General features: G+C 37.7%; 1 protein-coding gene across 1 annotated transcript in view; it reads right to left on the bottom strand.

Moving 5' to 3' along the window:
• The window catches only part of LOC111150793 (tRNA splicing endonuclease subunit 15), a 33,760-nt gene extending 14,471 nt beyond the window's left edge, over positions 1-19,289 (bottom strand). The window contains exons 1-3 of the mRNA XM_022508395.1: positions 19,138-19,289; positions 16,828-16,909; positions 16,419-16,554 (exon numbers count right to left, since the gene is read on the bottom strand). Of these exons, the coding sequence (XP_022364103.1) occupies positions 16,419-16,554; positions 16,828-16,909; positions 19,138-19,284 (365 nt within the window). The 5' untranslated portion in view covers positions 19,285-19,289. The remainder of the gene's footprint in view (positions 1-16,418; positions 16,555-16,827; positions 16,910-19,137) is intronic.
• Positions 19,290-21,797: the final 2,508 nt, after the last annotated feature.

The raw sequence follows: 21,797 nt of genomic DNA, 5'->3' as shown, positions 1-21,797 counted from the left end.
AAAAAAAAAAAAAAACAACACCATTTACATTTACATAAAAAAATGAAATATTTAGGCATAAACCTAACAAAAATACACACAGGATCTGTAAAAGGAAAACTAAAAAACTCTGATGAAAAAAATCAAAGAAAATCTCAATAAATAGAAAGACAGTTCATGATCCTGGATAGGAAGGCTCAATATTGTTACGATGCCAATTCTTCCCAATAAGATCTACAGATTAAAACACAATCCTAAACAAAGCTCTAACAAGTTATTTTGTGGATATGGACAGACTGATTCTAAAGTTTATATGGAAAGGCAAAAGACCCAGAATAACACAACAAGGGAGAAGAACAAAGTAAAAGGACTGACTATATCCGACTTCCAGACTTACAAAGCTATAGTAATTAAGACCATGTGGTACTGCTGAAGGAACAGACAAATAGGTTAATGGACTAGAGCAGAGAGTCCCAAACTGACCCACACAAAAAGAGTCAACTGATCTTTGACAAAGGAGCAAAAGTGGGTCAACAGAGAGAGAACAGTCTTTTCAACAAATGGTGCTGGAAAAAACAAATATAAACATTAAAAAAAAAAATGAATCTAGACACATTCCTTACACTTTTCACCAAAATTAACTCAAAGATGATCATAGATCTAAATGTAAAACACTAAATCATAAAACTTTTAGAAGATAACATAGGAAAGAATCTAAGTGACCTTGGATTTGGTGATGAGTTTTTATTTTTTATTTTTATTATTCTTTTGTTAGAGATTTTATTTATTTATTTGACAGAGACAGACACAGAGAGAGAGGGAACACAAGCAGGGGGAGTTGGAGAGGGAGAAGCAGGCTTCCCGTAGAGCAGGGAGCCCAATGCGGGGCTTGATCCCAGGACTCTGGGACCATGACCTGGGCATAAGGCAGTCGCTTAACAAATGAGCCACCCAGGCACCCCCCACTCCGGAGTTTTTAGATACAACACCAAAAGTGTGATCCACAAAAGAAAAAATTTAGTTGGACTCCATTAAAATTAAAAACTTCTGTTCTGCAAAGGACATTAATACGAGAATAAAAAGACAACCCACAGTGAGGGAGAAAATATTTGCAAAACACATACTTGATAAAAGGACTTGTACCCAAAATATATAAACCTTTAAAGCACAAAAAAATGAAAAAAAAAAAAAAAAAAAAAAAAAAAATTAAAAAATGGGAAAAAAATTTGAAAAAAAACCCAACTAAAAAAAAAAAATAGAACCAAAAAAAAAAAAACCATAAAAAAAAAAAAAAAAAAAAAAAAAAAAAAAAAAACCAGCACAAATTAAAAAATGGGCAAAAGATCTGAACAGTCACCTCACTGAAGAAGATATACAGATGGTACATAAACATATGAAAAGATGCTCAACATCATATGTCATTAGGAAACAGCAAATTTAAAAAAATGAGATACTGCTTATGCACCTATTAGCATAGCTAAAACTCAAAAAACTAACAATGCACAGTGATAAGGATACACATTGCTAAGTGGAAGAAGCCAAGGCTACACATTGTACGATGTCAACTATACAACATTCTGGAAAAGGCAAAACCATACAGAAAGTTAAAAGTTAGGGGATGCTGGGGGTTCGGGGTAGGGGCAAAGGGATGAATACATGGGGCATAGGGGCTTTTTAGGGTAGTGAAACTATTCTGTATGTCATGGTGGATACATGACATTATAAACCTGTTAAAATCAATAGACTATACCATAAAGAATGAATCTTAATGTAAACTACAGGCTTTAGTTAAAATACTGTATCAATATTGGTTCATTAATTATAACAAATGCACCACACTAATTCAAGACGTTAATAATAACACTAATCAACACTAAAAACAGTGTTGGGCTGGGGCTTGTGTGGGAAATCTTTGTACGATCTGCTCAATTGTTCCGTGAACGCAAAATTATTCTCAAAAGTAAAGTCTTCCTATACAGAAAATGACCCCAAGGGTTTTGGCCCGAGTTTCAAAATGAATAGAGTTGCCACTGATGAACATGGGGGAAACCGCAGAAGGACCAGTTTAGGGTGCAAATCAAGAGTTCTTTTTGGACATGTTAGAGATACCTTTTAGATTCTAGTGGAGAGGTCAAATAGGCAGTCAAATAGGAGTCTTAGGTTCAAGGAGAGGCTGAGGTAGAGAAAAAAATGTGGGGGTCCTCAATATATCGCTGATATTTAAAACCATGAAACCAGATGAGGCTGTCTAGGGACTATGAAGAACAGAAAAAGCTCAGAGATCTAGCGAACTTTTAACATTTAGAAGCTAGAAACCTGAAAATGTTCAGCAAAGGAAGGAGACAAATGGCAAGTGCTGGAGATGGCTTAACCCCCTCAAATCCCTAAGTTATGCTTTTGCACTAATAGCTCATCATTTCCTAGATTCTCAGATGTGCGTATTTTAATCGGAGTCTTTAGAGAAAATGGACACAAGCATTATGATTCCTACTCTTCTCATTCACATAATTTCCCCACCTTTGTTTCAGGATGCCTGTGTCCCTCAAAGACATCCAAGGAGCAAAACTTTTCCTCTTTCTCTTACCTTTTAATTCCTTAATCCATTCTGCTTCTCCTTGTCTACTACTGCCTATGGGGACAGCAGTTACTTGCCTCATATTCCATGTCTGTCTCTTCTTCCCTCTCTTATTCCTCGTTCTCCTGTTCCCATCTCTCTCTCTCTTTCTTATGCACGCATGCACGCAGTGCACACACACGCACATCCCGTTCTAGGGTTTTCTTACCAGTTGCATGCAGGTACTCCCCTTGCCATGACTAATACCCAGACATAATGAACAAATTTGCAGTTTTCAGGCTCTCTCAGTTCTCAATACCTTGCTCTTGGTATTACTTCTTTCAGGAACATCCATTCCCATCCCCATTCCATATGGAACACCTACAGATATTTCAAGCAACTTGTCCTGCAGGAACCTTTTTCAGTCTTCCCTACCTCCCATGCTACCAGCCAAGGTCGGATCTTCCCCTCTGCAGTCTTCCTCAGTGCCCTATACCTACCTCGCACTCCATTTACCACACTGGACATAAATGGCTGTCTCAGCTCTAGACTGTGAGCATCATGGGGGCAAGAACTGTGATGCTTTGTAAGTCCAGTCCCTTAAGTCCAGTACACAACAGCCACCCAATAAATGAACAGGAAACCTAGAAAATACTGGGGTAATCTGCAATTTGCCTTTTTATCTACCTCTAAAACTAAAACATGCTTCTATTTTGCCTCTAGATAGTCTATAATTATATTTATATCCATTATATTTAATGCTTTAAAAAAAGTATAATTATATACATTTTTAACATTTTTCCTGAAAGGCATATTATTTTGGTGTAAGAACAATAAATAAAATTTTAATTTTCCCTACACCCCTCAGTGTTTTAAAATATGGGGTCTTTTTCTTTTCCCTATAAGAACAGTGATATAACATTTAAAGATAAACAATTAGTCCATTTTTATTATCTGGCTTACTGCTGTGATAACACATGAACAGCTAATTATTTTTAAAGTAATCATGTTCTTTAAAAAGGGAAAATTACTATTAATAGCTTTCAAACAGAATATTTAAAAGCTACATTAATTCTGACAAAGAAAAAAGAACTGCAGGGTTTTTGATTCGATGTAGGAAGAAGGGAAAGCATATTCTTTTGAAAACAATGGTGTGGGAGACAGGTTAATATGGCTTAATAAGCTGGGCATCAGATTTTAAAAATTAGACTCATATGTGGAATTTAAGAAAGAAAACAGAGGAACATATGGAAAGGAGGAAAAGAAAAAAGGAGAGAAGAGCCATAAGTGACTCTTTTTTTTTTTTTAAGATTTTATTTGTTAGAGAAAGGGAGTGAGAGCACAAGCAGGGGGAGCAGCAGGCAGAAGGAAAAGCAGGCTCCCCACTGAGCAAGGAGCCCCATGTGGGACTCGATCCCAGGACCCTGGGATCATGACCAACTGAGCCACCCAGGCAACCTGCCATAAGTGACTCTTAATGACAGAAAACAAACAGGGCTGCTGGAGGGAGGTGGCTGGTGGATGGGCTAGATGGGTGATGGGCACTAAGGAGGGCACTTGTGATGAGCACTGAGTGTTGCATGTAAGTGACGAATCACTGAATTCTACTCCTGAAACCAGTATTATACTGTATATTCACTGAAAAACTTAAATTAAAAAAAGAAATCACAGACTAGGAATCCTAACTTTGGCTCTGATACTCATTTCTATGTGTAATGAACTGTTTTCACTTCTCTTACCACATAAATTAGCCTTAACTGTAGGATCATGAAACCAAATGACTGAAGTTCCTAGATTGTTGGCCTATGGCTGCCAAACTAGCAGGTGACCAACCTGGCATACAGAATATTGAAGGCTTTTTCTAAGTTTCTAGAGTAATAGTCAGATGGAAGATGCTAAGAAAGAGAACATTCAGAAAAAATTTTCTCTCAGATAAAAAGGCTGAGGGTGCCCATTTTAGAGAGGTTATCAATCACCATAAGTCAAAATAAATGCTACTCATTTGTGGGAGTGGGGGGATAAACAGCCGCTGGAGAGGTTCCATCCTCACACAAGCTAGCCACTACCCTCTGGCACCAAGAGGAGAGGACTGTTTCTAATTTAGTCAGGTCTCAAAAGGATGAAAGATTTATTCCTATTACTAAGCAAGAGATTATGATCCTTTGTAACACAAGAGATTTATAGATCATTTCAAAAAAAACAGTATCTTAACTGTGCATGGATTTCATAATTGCACAAAACACTTCACTCGCTTTGTTTTGAGACTTATAACATCTATAAACACAGATAAACTTAAAATATAGTAACTGTGGTTTTAGTTTTCAGCACATCTTTCACATATTACTGAAGAAACTAAATTGACAATGAAATTGAGAGATGACATGGGTTCTACTGGAAGAAAAAAACCTCATAGTTAAAAAAACAGAAAAACTACTGGCTGGCTCAGGCAGTAGAGCATGTGACTCTTGACGTCAGGGTTGTGAGTTCAAGCCCCATACTGGACACAGAGGTTACTTAAAAAAAACACACACACACAGAAAAAAAACTTTTCCTCATAATTTGCTATTTGTCCTTGTGTGAGTTACTCAAGATATTTTCCTATTTATAACTACCTATACTACTATTACAGAAACCTATCCTAATTTTGTTATGATATACTTCTCCCATTTAGGGATATTCAACAAATATCAATGACCAAAAAGAAGCTAATTAAACTACCTGAACATAAATTTGACTTCATTTGCTACCCTAGCACTGAAAAAGTCCTCTGGCTTTCATTAGGATTCCTCTGGTTGTCTCATCTTTAAATTCATCAGATCTCTTTGACCTCAATGAATTTATTAATATGATTTTATACCATTGCTGTGTCTGGGCAAACTGTACTCATAACATTTACAGTCATTTACCAAACTTGCTACATGGATTCCTAGATTCACTTTAGTAAGAAATAATCTTGAGTACTTTCCATATGCATATACCAACCAAATATATAATTTAATATAGTATTTTAAAATGTAAGCTAAAAATCATTTTACATGAGCTTTCAGAAGTATTTTTAGATGAGAGAAAAAGGAGATGTGTCCTTCCCTTCAAGAAACACAAACAACCTCCTACTCCATCAGCATAACTTTCCTACTAGATAGTCATATATGGGCTCTTTACCAATCTATTCTCCCACTGTAGATCAGCAATTAGTATTAAATCAATATTTTCACAATGGATGATTAGACACAAGATCTTCTGAGATCTGAAATATATGTCCAAGTGTTTTAACTATGAACATATATTATGTATAACTGCTTTACAGATATCACATCACAAAGCATCCTTTTGCTCAAAGTAATGCCTTCACTCACTTCCATCCAAATACACATTCATCCTGCACTTTTGCCAGAAACTATGTAAATTAAATCAAGTCCAATGCCTAGAAAAACACGTAGGAAATGGATACAAAAACTGTTTAGGCATTCTTAGAAATTTACACAGATAAATCGTTACAGGCTGACTAGAAGGAGTCAGCAAATATATATACACCATAAAATAAATAATGGAAAAATAAGCCATGTGAATATATATGCTACTCAGCCAGTCAGCAGTCAAACAGCAAGACAGCTACTGAAGTGACTTTGAAAGACACAAGGAGATTATTTATTGTCGTCACTGGGGAAATATTTTATGGCTAAGTAGTAGTTACCTACGCAAAGGAAAGAGTTTAGTCCAGTTTTACAAACAACAGACTCCAAAAGTCAGGACTTGAATAAAGGAGACAGCTACTACACTTTACATGCTGTATGTCTTTTTAAATAACATGAGCTTTCAGCCCCAGCAAATTACTAATTTCTCTGGCTCTGATGTTTGTATACTACCCTGATTCCCTAATAATAAAAATGTTATTTAATGTTTTTGAAGGATACAGAGCATTAAAACACACACACACACACACACACACACACACACACACACACACCCCCCCATATATTAAGCAGCACAGATTTACTACTGGTATGTTCAGGTAGATTGTGCACTGTGTGACAAATAATTTCTTTCTAACAATGAAGTACCAAAGTTGGCAGGTTATGTTTTAATATAAAATTAATATTCCCTGTAATATATTATCATTCTCATCCACTCACTTTCCACCATGCTTTCCTGAGAGTCAAAGGGGGAAGTGAGCACCAAGAGGTCCTGGGAACAATATATGACCAAAGCCCTAATACTAATACTATGCATCTATGCTGCAGTCCAAGGGAGGTGAACTGGAATCATGAGGCAGAACAATAGTGGTAACAAAGGTTAAAATCACCAGGAAATGCTAGGCATTAAGTATCAATAGTTACCAAGATTACACAGAGACATTATATGCCTATTGATCAAAGAACAGACCACCAGCTATATGATGGTCTTACTACTGTGATCAAATTAAATCTACCAACCCTCTGGTTTTAGCTGCCAATTTGCAGAAAAGGCAGAGGACAGAGAAACATGTTGCAATGCACCGTGAATGAGCAGTTGGCAGACCCAGAGTAAGGGAGAGTATGTAGGTTACACGGCCCAGGTTCTTTAACAGGAAAACAAAGGGATAGAGGCAGAAGCCATACATCAGGGGTTAGAGACTACTGGTCTGTGAGTCAAATCTGAATTGCCCTCTATTTTTTATAAATAAAGTTATAAGAACACAGCCACACCCATGTGTTTCTATACTGTGTATGGCTGCTTTCACAGTAACATGGCCGAGCTGAGTTATGACAGAGACAAAATAGCCTGCAACACCAAAAATCTTAGCTATCCAGAGCTTTACAGAAAAGGTTTGCCAATCTCTAGTGCAGATTAATGGACATTTATAAGATACCAAAAAAAAAGTTTTAATGGGCAAAATTCTTGAGACACAAATAACTCTAAAAATTATTTGTAGAGATAAAGCTTATTTTAAATTGTATATGGAAAATAAAAGGACCTAGTATAGCCTCCCCAAAAACAACTTTGAAAAAGAACAAAGTTGGAGGACTTACACTACCTGATTTCAAGTCTTCCTACAAAGTTATAGTAATCAAGACAGTATGACACAGACAACAGGACAGACATACAGATCAAGAATATAGACTAGACAGTCCAGAGATAGACGTACACAAATGGTCAAGTGATTTCCAGCACAGGTGCTGCAGCAATTAAATTATGCTGGAACAAATGGACATGCATTTGCAAAAAGAAAAAAAGAATCTTGACCCTCGTGGCTTACACCATACACAAAATTCAACTCAAATTAATCACAGACCTAAAGGAAAAACAAGAAAGAAAAAGCAAAACTTTGAAAAGCAAATGTAGGAGCAAATTTTATGACTGTGGGTTAAGCACACATTTCTTACACAGAACACAAAAACTACAAACCGTAAAAGAAAAAATGATAAATTGAAAATCAACCAAAATTAAAACCTGTTCCTCCAAAGAAATTAAGACAAGTCACAGACTGGAAGAAAATATTTTAAAAAGAATATGTGATCAAGGAATTGTATCTAGAACACATAAAGAACTCTTGCAATTTATTAAGAACACAACATAATCTTTAAAATACAAGCAATAGATTTGAACTGATACTTGACCAAAGAAGAGGTACAGGTGGCAAATAGATACATGAAAAGTTGTTCAACGTCATTAGTCATTAGGGAAATACAAATTTAAAGACACAATGAGATATCCCTACATATTTAACTGAATGACTGAAATTAAATAAATTGACCATTTAAAATGTTGCTGAGTTGTGCAGCAATTAGAACTTCTATACTTTGGGGCGCCTGGGTGGCTCAGTGGGTTAAAGCCTCTGCCTTCGGCTCAGGTCATGATCCCAGGGTCCTGGGATCAAGCCCCGGGTCAGGCTCTCTGCTCAGCAGGGAGCCTGCTCCCCTTCCTCTCTCTGCCTGCCTCTCTGCCTACTTGTGATCTCTGTCAAATAAATAAATAAAATCTTAAAAAAAAAAAAAAAGAACTTCTATACTTTGCTGGTAGGTACAGAAAATAGCAAAGCAGCTTTGGAAAACAGTGTGGCAGTTTCTTATAAAGTTAAAAATACATTTATCCTATGAACTAGTTAGCTATTCAGTGTCTAAATATTCACTCAGGAGAACTGAAGGCACTTGTGTACACAAAGACCTAAAATGAATGTTTATAGCTTCCATCCATAAAAGCCAAAAACCAGAAACAATCCAAACGTCCAACCAGTGGTGACTGGTTAAACAAACTGTGGCAAACGCACACGACGGACTACTAGTCAGCGATAGAGAAGGGCATGATCTATGCAACAACACCGAAAACTCTCCGAAGCATCATGGTAAGGGGTAGAAGCATGACACGAAGGCTATGATTCTATTGCTAATACACTCTGGAAAAGACAAAACTATAGGAACTGATGACAGAGGAGCATGAGGGAGTTTTGGGGGAACTGTGTATTGGTTACATGACTATATAGATTCATTAAAAACTCACCTGCCTATATCCCTAAAATAAGTGATTTTTACTATATAACTTTAACCTCAATAAGCCTGACTTAACAAAAAAAGGCACACTCGGGTGCCTGGGTGGCTTAGTCAGTTAAGTGTCTGCCTTTGGCTCAGATCATGATCCCAGGGTCCTAGGATTGAGCCCAATGTCAGGCTCCCTGCTCAGCGGGGAGTTTCTTCTCTCTCTCTCTCTCCCCTACTCCCTGTTTGTGCTCTCTCTTTCTCTTTCTCTCAAATAAATAAGATCTTTCTTTTTTAAGATTTTATTTATTTATTTGAGAGAGAGCATGAGAGAGAGACAGACTGCATGAGCAGAGGGGAGAGGCAGAGGGTAAAGGGAGAAGCAGGCTCCCTGCCATGCCAAGCAAGGAGCCTGATGCAGGACTCAACCCCAGGACCCTGGGATCATGACCTGAGCGTAAGGCAGACTCTTAACCAACTGAGCCACCCAGGCACCCCTCAAATAAATAAAATCTTTTTTAAAAAGACACAACTAAATCACAAATAAACACATGGAAATTTTTACTATAAAAGTATGACTAACAGCTACTTTAAGGAAAAGAGAAACAGGGAAACAGAGGCATATGCTTGGAACAAAGCACATGGAAGGGGTTTGGGGATAACCGGAAAAGTTCTATTTCTTGACTTGATGGTGGTTACTAGGCTTCAAGATATTTACCATATAACTCAATCTATACATTTTTATTGTGTGGTTTTCTCTATCTGTTTTTATATTATAATAAAAGATTTAAGACAAGGGGTGCCTGGTGGCTCAGTGGGTTAAAGCCTCTGCCTCTGATCCCAGGATCCTGGGATCGAGCCCCGCATCGGGCTCTCTGCTCAGCGGGGAGCCAGCTTCTTCCCCTCTCTCTCTGCCTGCCTCTCTGCCTACTTGTGATCTCTGTCTGTCAAGTAAATAAGTAAAATCTTAAAAAAAAAAATGATTTAAGACAAGAAACAACATGTTGGCAAGGATGTGGGGAAAAGGGAATCCTTGTGCACTGCCCGTAGGAATGTAAATTGGTGCAGCTAGTATGGAAGACAGTGCAGAAGTTCCTCAAAAAACTAAAAATAGAAATACCATATGATTCAGTAATTCCTCTACTGGGTATTTACCCAAAGAAAATGAAAATACTAATTTGAAAAGATATATGCACCCCTATGCTTAATACAGCATTATTTTTAACACCCAAGATATGGAGGCAACCCAAGTCTCCACCAATAGATAAATGGATAATGATGTGGGGAGTGTGTGTGTGTGTGTGTGTGTGTGTGTGTATGTATATATGTATATGTGTATATATATATGTGTGTGTGTGTGTGTGTATGTATGTATATATGTATATGTATATATATGTGTATACACATATATACGTATGTATATATGATGGAATATTATTCGGCCATAAAAAAGAATAAAATCTTGGTATTCATAATATGGGTGAACCTAGAAGATATTAAGGTAAGTGAAATAAGCCAGAAAAAGATAAATACCATGATTTCCCTTGGAAATGTGGAATCTAAAAAACAAAACAACAAACAAACATAAACCCAGAAATAGACTTATAAATAGAGATCAAACTGGTGGTTGCCAGGCAGAGGGAGGTAGGGGGATGGGTGAAATAGGTGAAGGGGGTTAAGAGGTACAAACTTCCAGTAATAAAATAAATAAATCATGGGGATGAAAAGTACAACATAGAGATTATAGTTAATTATAATTACTTGTATGGTGACACATGGTAACTACACTTATTTTGAACATTTTGTAATGTATACAACTCTCAAATCACTATGTCGTACCCCTGAAACTTAAATAATACTGTACGTTAACTATAGTTCAATACAAAATGATTTTTAAAACACCAATAGAAATAGAAAGAAACAGAATTCTAATAGCTATGAGATTTTGTTATCTACTATGAGACTTTGATATAACTCACTTAATCCTGTATAATTTTTTGGAAACAGTAGGATAAATTTTTAACCTCAGCTCTTCTATCTAATGTGAAAGTAGATAAGAGAAGTACCCTATAAACCATTCAGAATTTTAGTGCTGATGAAATGAGAGTACACTAAGGAATGTACTTTGAAATACTGTAACATTGTCTACAAAGGCAAAATACTCTTAAAACCACATGGAATCATCTACAGTATCACTCCCCTGCCTAAAGCCTTTCAGTGACACCATCCACACAGCAACAATTTTTAGTGTTCTTTGTGGAAAGCCAGGACTCAACAGACATGCTTCAGGGGCAGGGAATTGTGTATACTGCACAGATTGTGCCTTGCACAAGACAGCCTGGTACAAGTGGGTCTGAAATCCGGCTTACGCTGTTTACCAAGCCCTCAACTCTGGGGAAGAGACTTTTTTTGTATGTCTCCTTCTAATTCACTCAAAGGTACTCTCTGAGCTAGTTGTAGTCCTATTCAAAGATTCCCCCATAAACTAATACCTTCTTTTTCTCACACAATAACAATGTTAACCTGTCTGAAAAGCTTCTGCATAGTTAAGACAAACCACGAATGAGCACATTTTATATTTCTATTGCCCTGATTATAAACGGATTTGAGCCATTTGAATTCCTTTTCTGTGAACTGCCTGTTTCTATCCATGTTTTTTGTTAGGTTGTTTTTCCTTGAGTCGCAGAAGTTATTTATGTACTATCAATTAATCTTTGTCAGGTGTATGTCAGTAAATCTCTTCCTCTACTCTATGAAAACTTACATATTATGAAACTTTAAACTGACAACCTTTAGAAGAGCAATTCAGTAATAACCAGTATAGAGGAAGTGGAAATGCTTGAAGTCCCAGACATTTCACCTCAAGATTTCCACCTTAGAGAAACTGTCGTGCATGAGAACAAAGATATACTTCCAAGGCTATTCATTATAGTATAATTTTTAATAGCAAAGCACTGAAAACAGTGATGGCCTTCATGATCTAAGTAAACTTACCCACCTCATTTCCCATCCTTCCCTATTTTCTCATTTATTCATTAGTTGCCTTACCCAACATCATAAAGCACCAGCTCTGATCTAGACACCATGCTTACAAGCAGGCAATCATGCTTAACTCCTTGCAGTTGTCCTGCTAAAACATGGTCTCTTACCACCTACAGGAAGTTTTTCCCGTCTTTCCTTTGAGTCCTGCTACAACCTTCTATAAAGTACTTATCAGTACTCCATTATCCCTGTTATTCAATTACCTAACAATAAAATAAGTGGAGGCAGTCCCAAATTACAGTTCATTAAGTCTCGAACAAAGAAGAATTCTGTTTTTATTAGATCCCATCCAACAATTACTAAAAATGAAATAAAACTTATTTTCCAAACCAACATTTAGTGCTTGAACACTATTTTCAAGAGGCTGTCTAAAATACTATATGATCCCGTTTATATCTGGAAAGTTAAAAAAAAATTTCAGATACAGAGAACAGATCAGTGATTGTCAGAGGCAGGGGGCAGGGAGTGGGTAAAATGGATTAAAGGAGTTAAAAGGCAGAAACTTCCAGTTATAATATAAGTAAATTATGGCAACATAATGTACAGCATGGCAACTAGAGTTAATAACACTGTACTGCATATTTGAAAGTGACTAAGAAAGTAGATCTTAAATGTTATCACAATAAAACAAATTCTGTAACTATGTATGGTGACAGATCTTAACTAAGCTTCTTGTGATGATCATTTCACAATATATACAAATACCAAATCATTATACGTACACCTGAAACCTAATATAATGTCATATGTCATTTATACCAAAAAGGGAACTGTCTTGATCAACATGGTATCCCCAGCACTTAGATCACTGCCTAACACATAATAGTCACTCAGCAAATATTTGGTAAGTAAAAACTAAAAAGCCTCAACAATATTACCTGACAAAAATGCTGTTTAAAAGTGAACACAGTGATTTATTTTTATAGATGATTTATTATTGAATAAAGTAAGTAGTTAGCTTTCTTATATAAAACATTTTATTTTTATATGAGCCTCTCTCTCTCTCTCTCTCTCTCTCTCTCTCTCTCTCTATATATATATATATATATATTTGTAGTGAGCTACCCTCACAAGGTCCTACCCAAATACTTTTAGGACATGAATTTCTTCCCTATGCAAGGTTACCAAAGATTCAAAGTTAACCATTTTCTTTGAGTTACTAATGAAGGAAAATTCCTATATTAACAACAAATGTCTGAAATCACAGCATTACTGTTAGATATACAACACTTTATTACAAAATATGCATGGAGGTAAAAATAGATAAAAGTATGCCTATTATCTAAAAATATCACTCCTGTTAAAGACTGAGGAATGAAATCAAACACACACTCATACACACACACACAAAATCTTTATTTGTTAAAAAGTTATTTGTATACTTTGAATTGAGAAAATTTTATGTCACAAAAGGCATAATAAATCTAGCGGATATTGGGCCTCATTTGTGCTATTTTCTACATTACTATTCTACTGCATAATGTAATTATGAATATTTATATAAAAACCAAATACAAAGGCTTAAGCCATCTGAGTTATTAAATCCAAGAGGGTAAAAATGGCTTACTAAATTATCCTCCCAACTAATTCTATTTAAAGAGGAAAACAAGCTTTATGTAATAAAGCTAGAAAATCAATAATCACTAGTTGGAAAAAACTAGAAAGTAACAGGACTCAGATTGTACCTCTAGACTTATGAAAATCATTTTGATTCAAATAGACTATTGATTTTAATTTTTAGGACTAAATTCGGGTTAATTCCCAATGGTGGTTCCTTGTTCAAACAAATAGCAAACAATAATAGTAAACTAGTAGGATATTTGTTGCAGTAACTAAAAGACACCTAGGGGGAGTTTTAATGAATGAATTATCAAGTCTTTTAGACATAGAGCGGCTTGGAAATCATGCTAGCAAAAAACAGAAAGTACCAGTGATCAAATTTGATGTCAACTCCATCAACTATTTGTGATTCTGAAACAGAGAAAAATCTCACAGTAAATACCCTCTCATAGCCTGATAATATTGAAAAAAAATTCTCATAATGAAAAAAAAATTCTTATAATGAATTATACAAAATTGTGACAAAATATTAATAGAAATCTAAAAATTAGTTTAATATAGTTTTATAGAATACACTAATGAAAATAGCCAATTATGGTAGCTTTGATTTGGAAAGGATCTTACATATTATCCACTGACAATCTAAATCCCTCACTGAAGGACAAAGAAACTGAAACCCAGAGAAATTAGGTGTGTCGTCAATGATCAAACAAAATGTTAAGTGTCAGTGCCAAGACCAGAACCCAGGTCTTAAGGCTCAGTCCAGTGCTCTTTTATGTCAATCACAGTGAACAAGAAAAACAAAGGTATTCATCAAAGCCCTTTATGTTGGAATTTAAGGTACTCTGCCCTCTTGTAAACGCATATACCCACCCAAATATAACCATGTTTTCACCTGTCCTTTTTTCCTGCCTCACAACCTCTGAAGTTGAGATCCTCTTCCTCTAGCTCAATATTAATCTTTTCAACTATTTTGTGGAATCCAGCCCTCCCCATCTCTCCATCAATAGTTACTTTTATTCCTCTGTTTCCTGCCTTTCTAAATGACAGTCCACAGGGCAGCTGGCTTCCCTCAGAAAAAGAAAGTGAGAGAGACTGTCCAAGACAGAAGCCATAGTCTTTTGTAATGTCATCTTAGAAGTAACATCCATCAATGTCTAATTTTATTTGTTAAAAGCAAGTCAGCGAGTACAGACCACAGTCAAGGAAGGGGAATGACACAAGGGTAGGACTACTAGGAGGCCAGAGTCCAAGAAGTCATCTTAGAGGCTTCGTGCTACAGCTGCTAAAGAAGAAAAGCAGAAAGGGAGACTTGGTAGCTAGACGCCAGGAATATCAGGACTTCTTCTGAAGCAGGAATTAAGAAAATGTGCTAGTGGCATAAGGACAAATACACTGACTAGTGGAGTATGAAGAGAGCCCAGAAACAAGTCAATGCATAGATGGAGCTTTGGAAAATGACAGAGGTGATATGTCAGATGATGCGGAAAGGGGAGACTATTCAGCAAACTTAAGTAGGAAAAAAATGGTTATCCACATGAAACTTCAAAACTCTTAGTGAAAATTTGGGTGATTTTTTTTAGATAGAAAATATTTCTTAACCTAGACACAAAGACACTGATTGTAAAAAATGTATGAATATGCTTACAGTCAAACCAAGAACTGTTATTTATCAAAAAATACCTGAAAACAGATTTAAGAACTGGGAAACACAACCAAAAGGACTATCGTCAAGAATATATAAAGAACTCCTATGAGTCAGTGAGAAAACTGCAAACAATCCAATTGGCAAAGGATATCAATGGGAATTTCTCAAGAGAGGAAATGATAAATACATAAAGAGATGTTCAATACATCAGAGATCAGGAAAAATACAAATTAAGACCCACCATGAGATAACCCATTCAACTGACAAAAACTTTAAAATCTGACAATTTGAAATGTCAGAAACAATACAACTCCAGGAGGTGTTGCTTACACTGCAGGTGGAAAGTACAGTGAAGCAACCACTTTGGAAAATAATTTGAAATTATACCCTAAAGTCGAACATTAGCACCTCTCCATTAACAGGCAAGTGGATGTGAAAACTAGGGTACAATCGCAAGATGGAATGTGATACGGCAGCGAAAACCAAACATGCAACAATGGATAAATCTCAGCGATATAATATTGAGTATAGAAAGTCAGTGTCAAAAGATTATATGCTCTTTATAAAGTAAAAAAGATCTAAAATAAAAAAATTCCCGATGGATATAGGATCAGGATGATTACCTCAGGACAGTGGAAGTAAAGAAGGAGGAGTCCCGTTCAGTTAGATATAGTTACTGCCAAGAATCTAATTTTGTTTTGTGAGGTTGATTTAGAGAATGTGTCATGAAATAAAGATACGTTTAATCCAATTCTGTGTAGCAAAGATTTTTTTAAAAAGATCCCATGAACTTCATGAGATTTCCTTTCATTTCAACTTGCATGGTAGGAACACTCTTCACCAACATTTATAGCAAATATAATTTGTATCAATTATTACAGTACCTCTTAAAATACCTGTGTTGAAGTGTAATGGTCTTGCCTCCATATAAGAATGAAAACATTTTCTGGTACCTTTAGGATAGTATTTCTATCTTACATATTCCTTCTCTGAAAAAGTACTAAGAATACACTAAGTGTTAAATACTTGTTAAATGCTCATATTTAACTTATTCCTCAAATAACCAAGAGTAAAGCTATGATCCCAGTAACCTATTTTCCTTTAAAAATATATTATTACCTTGAATTTAATGATTCCTAGTGGAAAGGAACTAACCTGTTAAAGACCAAAATTACCTGCCCACCTGTTATGGCTGAGGGAAGCACTGATGGGTGTAGGCACCACAGTCTGTAATCCTTCTCCTTCTATCTCAGTACCGACGAGGCAGATAAGCTGAAGATCTGGTAATCCAACACAGTTTACTTCATGCCAACTTTTACCTGAAAGTGCATCATTGAATGGACAATAATTTATCAAAAATAAAAGATAAAATTCTAAATTTCTACCTAATACTCCACTGAGCAGACATCACCCATAATGTTATCTTCTCTTTACTTTTCTAGTATTTTCTGTTATCCAGTAATTCCCAATGTAAATGAAGAAATTACAAAACTGACAAAATTAACAGAAAATGCTTAAATGCCATATCCCAACCCAACTCCTCGTCCCCCCACCATAGCCCCAACAACAAAACAATAAAACAAATAACTTACTCTCCATGAGGTCCAGGTAAACCAAGAATGCTATATAAACTTGGCTGGCATCTCCTATATCTAATTCCATCATTTCTAAATACTGGAAATCAAAATGTAATTGTCAGAGAAGGAAGAATCTCTTAATATTTTCATTTACCCAATCAACAACTACTTATTAAATATATATAAAAGGTAGAAGACTCTCTTCTAGGTACAGTGGGAATTAGAAAGCAATTAGTACCTGATCCCCATCTCTAAAAAACTTGCAATTGTTAAGGTAAACCCATGAACACTTGAAATTATTAGGCAAATAACAACCCATGACAGTGATTAAAAATCAGCATGTGAAATAAAAAATAAGAGACAACATGTCAGAGGAGCTCTACTCAGATGGATTGGATGGTGGATGTTTCATGGCAGAATGGGATACAGATTGGGCCCTGAAAGGCAGATATGATTTGAGTAAATAGTGAAGGCAGGGTAACAATGTGAGTAATCACACATAGGTGGGAAGAGGCCACACATATTCAAAGGCCAATAAGAAATCTATCTGCCAGGAGTACAGACATCTTTTAATAGGATTTCTGCTGTAGCACGTTAGTGAGAGCCACTATTTCCATGGTCTCTGTTTGCCTATGAAGAAAGTCCACTAAAATACTACTCCTGTCTTCTTTCTGACTTGCTGGTCAGCACTGGAGAACATTCTTCAGTGGACTACCCCTGTAAGGGAAGTCTGAGGTTTTCCAGCTATCCCAATGACTCAGTGGTAAGCAGGCCTAATGCAGAGGTGAGGCATCGGCAGACTGGCACGGGTACAGATCTGCAGTCATACTCTCCCACAAGCTTCATCATAAGTATGGGCAGGTGCAGGAGAACAGTGGTATTATTGGCTGTCCTCCTCACACCTCAAACGTGCTTGAAAATGACACTGTAATTGGTAATTGGAAAACAGGTCACAAGGTCTTGACAGCCAGGCTAAAAGTTTGCATTTTATTCATAAAGAAACACTGAGGATTTCTAACCATGAGAATAATACAAAATTAATGTTGCATGCTATATATTTTACATATGTTATATAGTGCTTACTATATGTCAAGTGCTTTACAAATAGTAACTGATTTAATCCTGTAACAAACCTCTAAGGTAAATTCTTCTCTCTATTTTACAGATGAGGAAACTGAGGAAAAATTAGATTTTAAAACCTCCAAAAGAAAAAACCAACCCCCCCCCCCCACCAAAAAAACCCACAGAGCTGGTGACCTAACAGGGTCTCCAAACTCAAGCAGTCTACTCAAAGTCTCAGGCAGAACTCCCCGGTTCATGCTAGTAAACGGTGTTATGGTTCTTCTTTTAATGACACCGAATAACATGTTCATGCTTGTTTTTCTCACCTTGACAGAGAGTAAGGAGATAGGGAAGGAGAATAAAATCAAGAAAGAGAACATGAAAAGGGATTAACTCTTCAGATTTACATCTTCGAAATTTTTCTTTTCTGGACTGTTTTTAGATAATGATCTGTAAAATACTGCTTCCCAGCAGAAGATTGTAATTGTACTGAAATAACGAGGCCAGTCTCTGAGATTCCGACAAAACCCGCATCTCCATTCATTGTCCATTCATTGCTTGGGACAGGACTGGTCCAAGGCAATTGCCCAGCAGAAGCAAGCAAAGGCTACATATTCTTTGTGCTTTACCAAAAAAACAAAAACAAACAAACAAAAACACCCAAATATTGAGGAGTTCTGCTTTGGGGAAGAATCTATTCAAACTGGACAAGAAATGAGAAAAATCAGGAAATCGCCCTTAGCTAAATCACAAACGCACATTCTGGACTCAAGGCCAAGTGCAAACACGGCTGTGCCTGAACCTTGATGTTTTTAAGCTAACCAAGGCCCGCAAGCAGTTTGTTGTTGTTGTTGTTGTTTGTTTGTTTGTTTTGCTGTGGGTGCTGCGGTTACTTGGTTACTGCGAGGGTTAAATGAGGCCATGCCCAGAAGGGGCCCCACACAGCAAAACTCAGAAACTGGTGGAACGGTTCTTACTGGGCTCTGCCTGGATAGGCGCTGGTTTATTGTCCAGCTCTGGAAAGGCTTGGGTGGGTGTGTGTCCGGGGCCGGGGCGGGGAGGGGCGGGGGTGTCAGAACAATAGTTCAACTCAGTTAAGCAAACAAAACCAAGACTGCCCGCCACGGGCACTGTGCACGCGGGTCCCCTTCTCGGAGGTTCGCGCGCAAACTCGGCGACTCGGCCCCGCAGGGAGGCGAGGGCCGAGGGTCCCTCTAGGGAAGGGGCCAGGATCGGCGCCCGGCTTCTCTCGCGCCCTCTGACCTTTGGGTGGGTGCCCATCCAGGCGTCCTCCGGAGCCCATGGGTGGGCGCCGCCGCCGCCGCTGCCGCCAACTCCAACGCCGCCAACGCCGCCCGGGCCCAGACCGCTGCAGCCCGGGGTGGGCTCGGAATCGTCCCGCTCCGCCATGCCCGGCAGGGGGTCGAGCCGGTGGTGCACCGCGCCCCGAGCCCGGCCAGAAGCAGGGGCGCGCGCGCCCGGGTTCCGCTTCCCCGGCGCGTGCCGCCTGCGGGCGGAGGGCCGCACACCCCGGGAGGGAAGTGAGATGAGCCCCGCCCACTGGCCGATGTGGCTGGAACCTGTGCGCAGGGGCTCGGGTTCCGCTCGGCGAGTATTCACACTTGGGCAGACGGCAGGGGGAAGAAAGTTCCAGAGTACACCTAGCCCAGAAGCCCGGAACTCTCCTTCCGTCGGTGCTGTCTGCAGCCCCGTTGAGAAAGTGGGATCTACTGAACGCCTCTGGGCCTTCGGCCTTGGCCGCAGGTTTCCGATTCCTCGGAGCAGGAAAAGCCTCGCTCCGTTCCCTGCCAGGTGAGTTTTAAAAGTGTGGACATCGATGAGATCTCTGTGGAAGAAAGTGGAAAGAAGACCGGGACTGCCAAGAACCATGTTTTCCGGCGGGACCTGGGTTTCAGGAGCAGAGGAGCGGGAGTAAACAAACACTTGTTGAATGAGCGGTCAGGAAGAGTGAGGTGCAAACCGTCCTGAGCAGGTGACCTGGAAACCCAGGATGGGGAGTTTCAGAGAGGCAGGGGAGGACATCTGAAGCATTGACAGTAGAATCCAGAACCTCTACAGCTTACTCATAAGATCCAAGATAGGATTCGAAATGTCAAGAAGATGAGTCCTTTTTTTTTTTTTTTTTTTAGTTTGACCCTGAGATTGAAACTGACAGGTAAGGATTTTAAACTATTACAACTCTCCTCAATAAAGTAAAACAAAACATGTTTTCAGTAAACGAAAAGCTAAGGACACAAGAAGTCTCATAAGAGAAAAAGAAAAAAGGGCAAGTGGAAATTGTGAAAAATTAAAAAGTTTCAGAAAAAAAAAAAGCCTTCCATGGGTGGATTTAACAGCCTAATGGAAATTACAGAGGAAAAATGAAGTGAACTTGAAGGTAGAGTCATCACCCAAGATAAACAACAATCAAAAATCATTTTAAAAAATGGACAGAACCTCAGAGACCTGCTGCATGACATCAAACAATTCAACATACATGTAAATCAGATACCAGAAGGGGAAAAGAAAGACAATGGGGCAGGAAAAAAAAAATTGAAAAAAATAAAAAATTGCACCAAATCTGATGAAAAAGAAATTTGCGGTACAAAATGCTACATGAATAACAAGCAAAGGAGACATGGTGAAGTCCACACTGAGGTTAACTTGTTAAAAGCCACATGAAAAATTTGAATGCGTCAGAGAGAGAGAGGGAGGAAGGGAGGAGGAGGAAGCATGGAAGGAAGGAGAAAGGAAGAAAAAAGAAAGCAGTGCCTTCCATACAGGGAAAAGAAGTGCATCTATTCCTATTGTGAGGGAAAACCACACATGAAGATTCATAAATTGCCCCAAAATGTATTTCATTTAAATGAAGCCATTAAACTGTATTTCCACAAAACAGCAGCTAACCCCCAAAGAAGCAAATGACACTGAAATTAGTAGGCTCCCTGAAGCACTGAACAGCGACACTAATTCAAGTTATTAGGAGTAGGTAAATCTTTCTGACTCCTAAAGATCCCAGTCAGTTCCAATGATGGTATTTACGGAAGAATTAACATTTTGTTCCTAATATGAATAGAGGTGACATTTTATAAATCAGTAAGGAGATCCAGTAGAATTAGGTACTGTGTGAACAAGGCCAAACATCTGGGGAAGATTTTCAGCTTAAGCTTAAGGAGAAAAGGGAGTGAAGGAATCCAGAAGGATACAGAAAGAACCATAGACTAAAAAAGCAACAGGCTAAGCTACCCTTCAGCAAATAAATGAAGTTCTATACCTTAAAAAAAGCATTTTAGCAAAAGAAACATTTTAGCATGATTCTGACTGTTAATGTCATTGTCTAGTATAAAGAGTTAAAGACTGAAAGTGGACAGTATTTCCATTTTAAACAATGAAACCATGAATAAAATTCTTGGCTACTGGGAATGTCTAAAACAGAGAACAAAGGATTTGAGAAAACTTAAAGTATAGACTCAAAATGAGTTTTGTGGCCATCTAGAGTGAAATCCACCAGAGAACTGGTTAGAATTTCAGCTTCTCAGAGACTGAAGAATTTCTCCTTTTATAAATGCTTCAATAATTCACTATTTTAGAGAAATAAAGTGGCTGGGGGAAAAGCTAGGTAAGTAACAACAAATAAAATTCTCCTTGAGTATCCTGGATGTAATCAAATTCAGTGTAATCTGGTACTGGCTCTACTGATTTCCCATTTTGATATCTGAGCCAGACCATTTTATTCCTATTTTAAAAAAAACCTGTAATGTCTAGGCAGAGACATTTTAATTCAACTAGAGTCTCAAGGGAAAAAATGAACTTTGAATTGTGATGTGAGTTTTTAGTGTTTTTAAAAAGAAAAGTTGTTTTACAAAGCATCATATACGACAATGATCTCAAGCTGAAAAATAGAAGTCAGCATTCTGTATCAG

Source organism: Enhydra lutris, unplaced genomic scaffold (assembly GCF_002288905.1).
Source record: "Enhydra lutris kenyoni isolate GAN:26980312 unplaced genomic scaffold, ASM228890v2 scaffoldscaffold24, whole genome shotgun sequence".
NCBI lineage: Eukaryota > Metazoa > Chordata > Mammalia > Carnivora > Mustelidae > Enhydra > Enhydra lutris.
The sequence above is the reverse complement of the archived record's forward strand: the minus strand, read 5'-3'. Positions and strand labels throughout refer to the sequence as shown.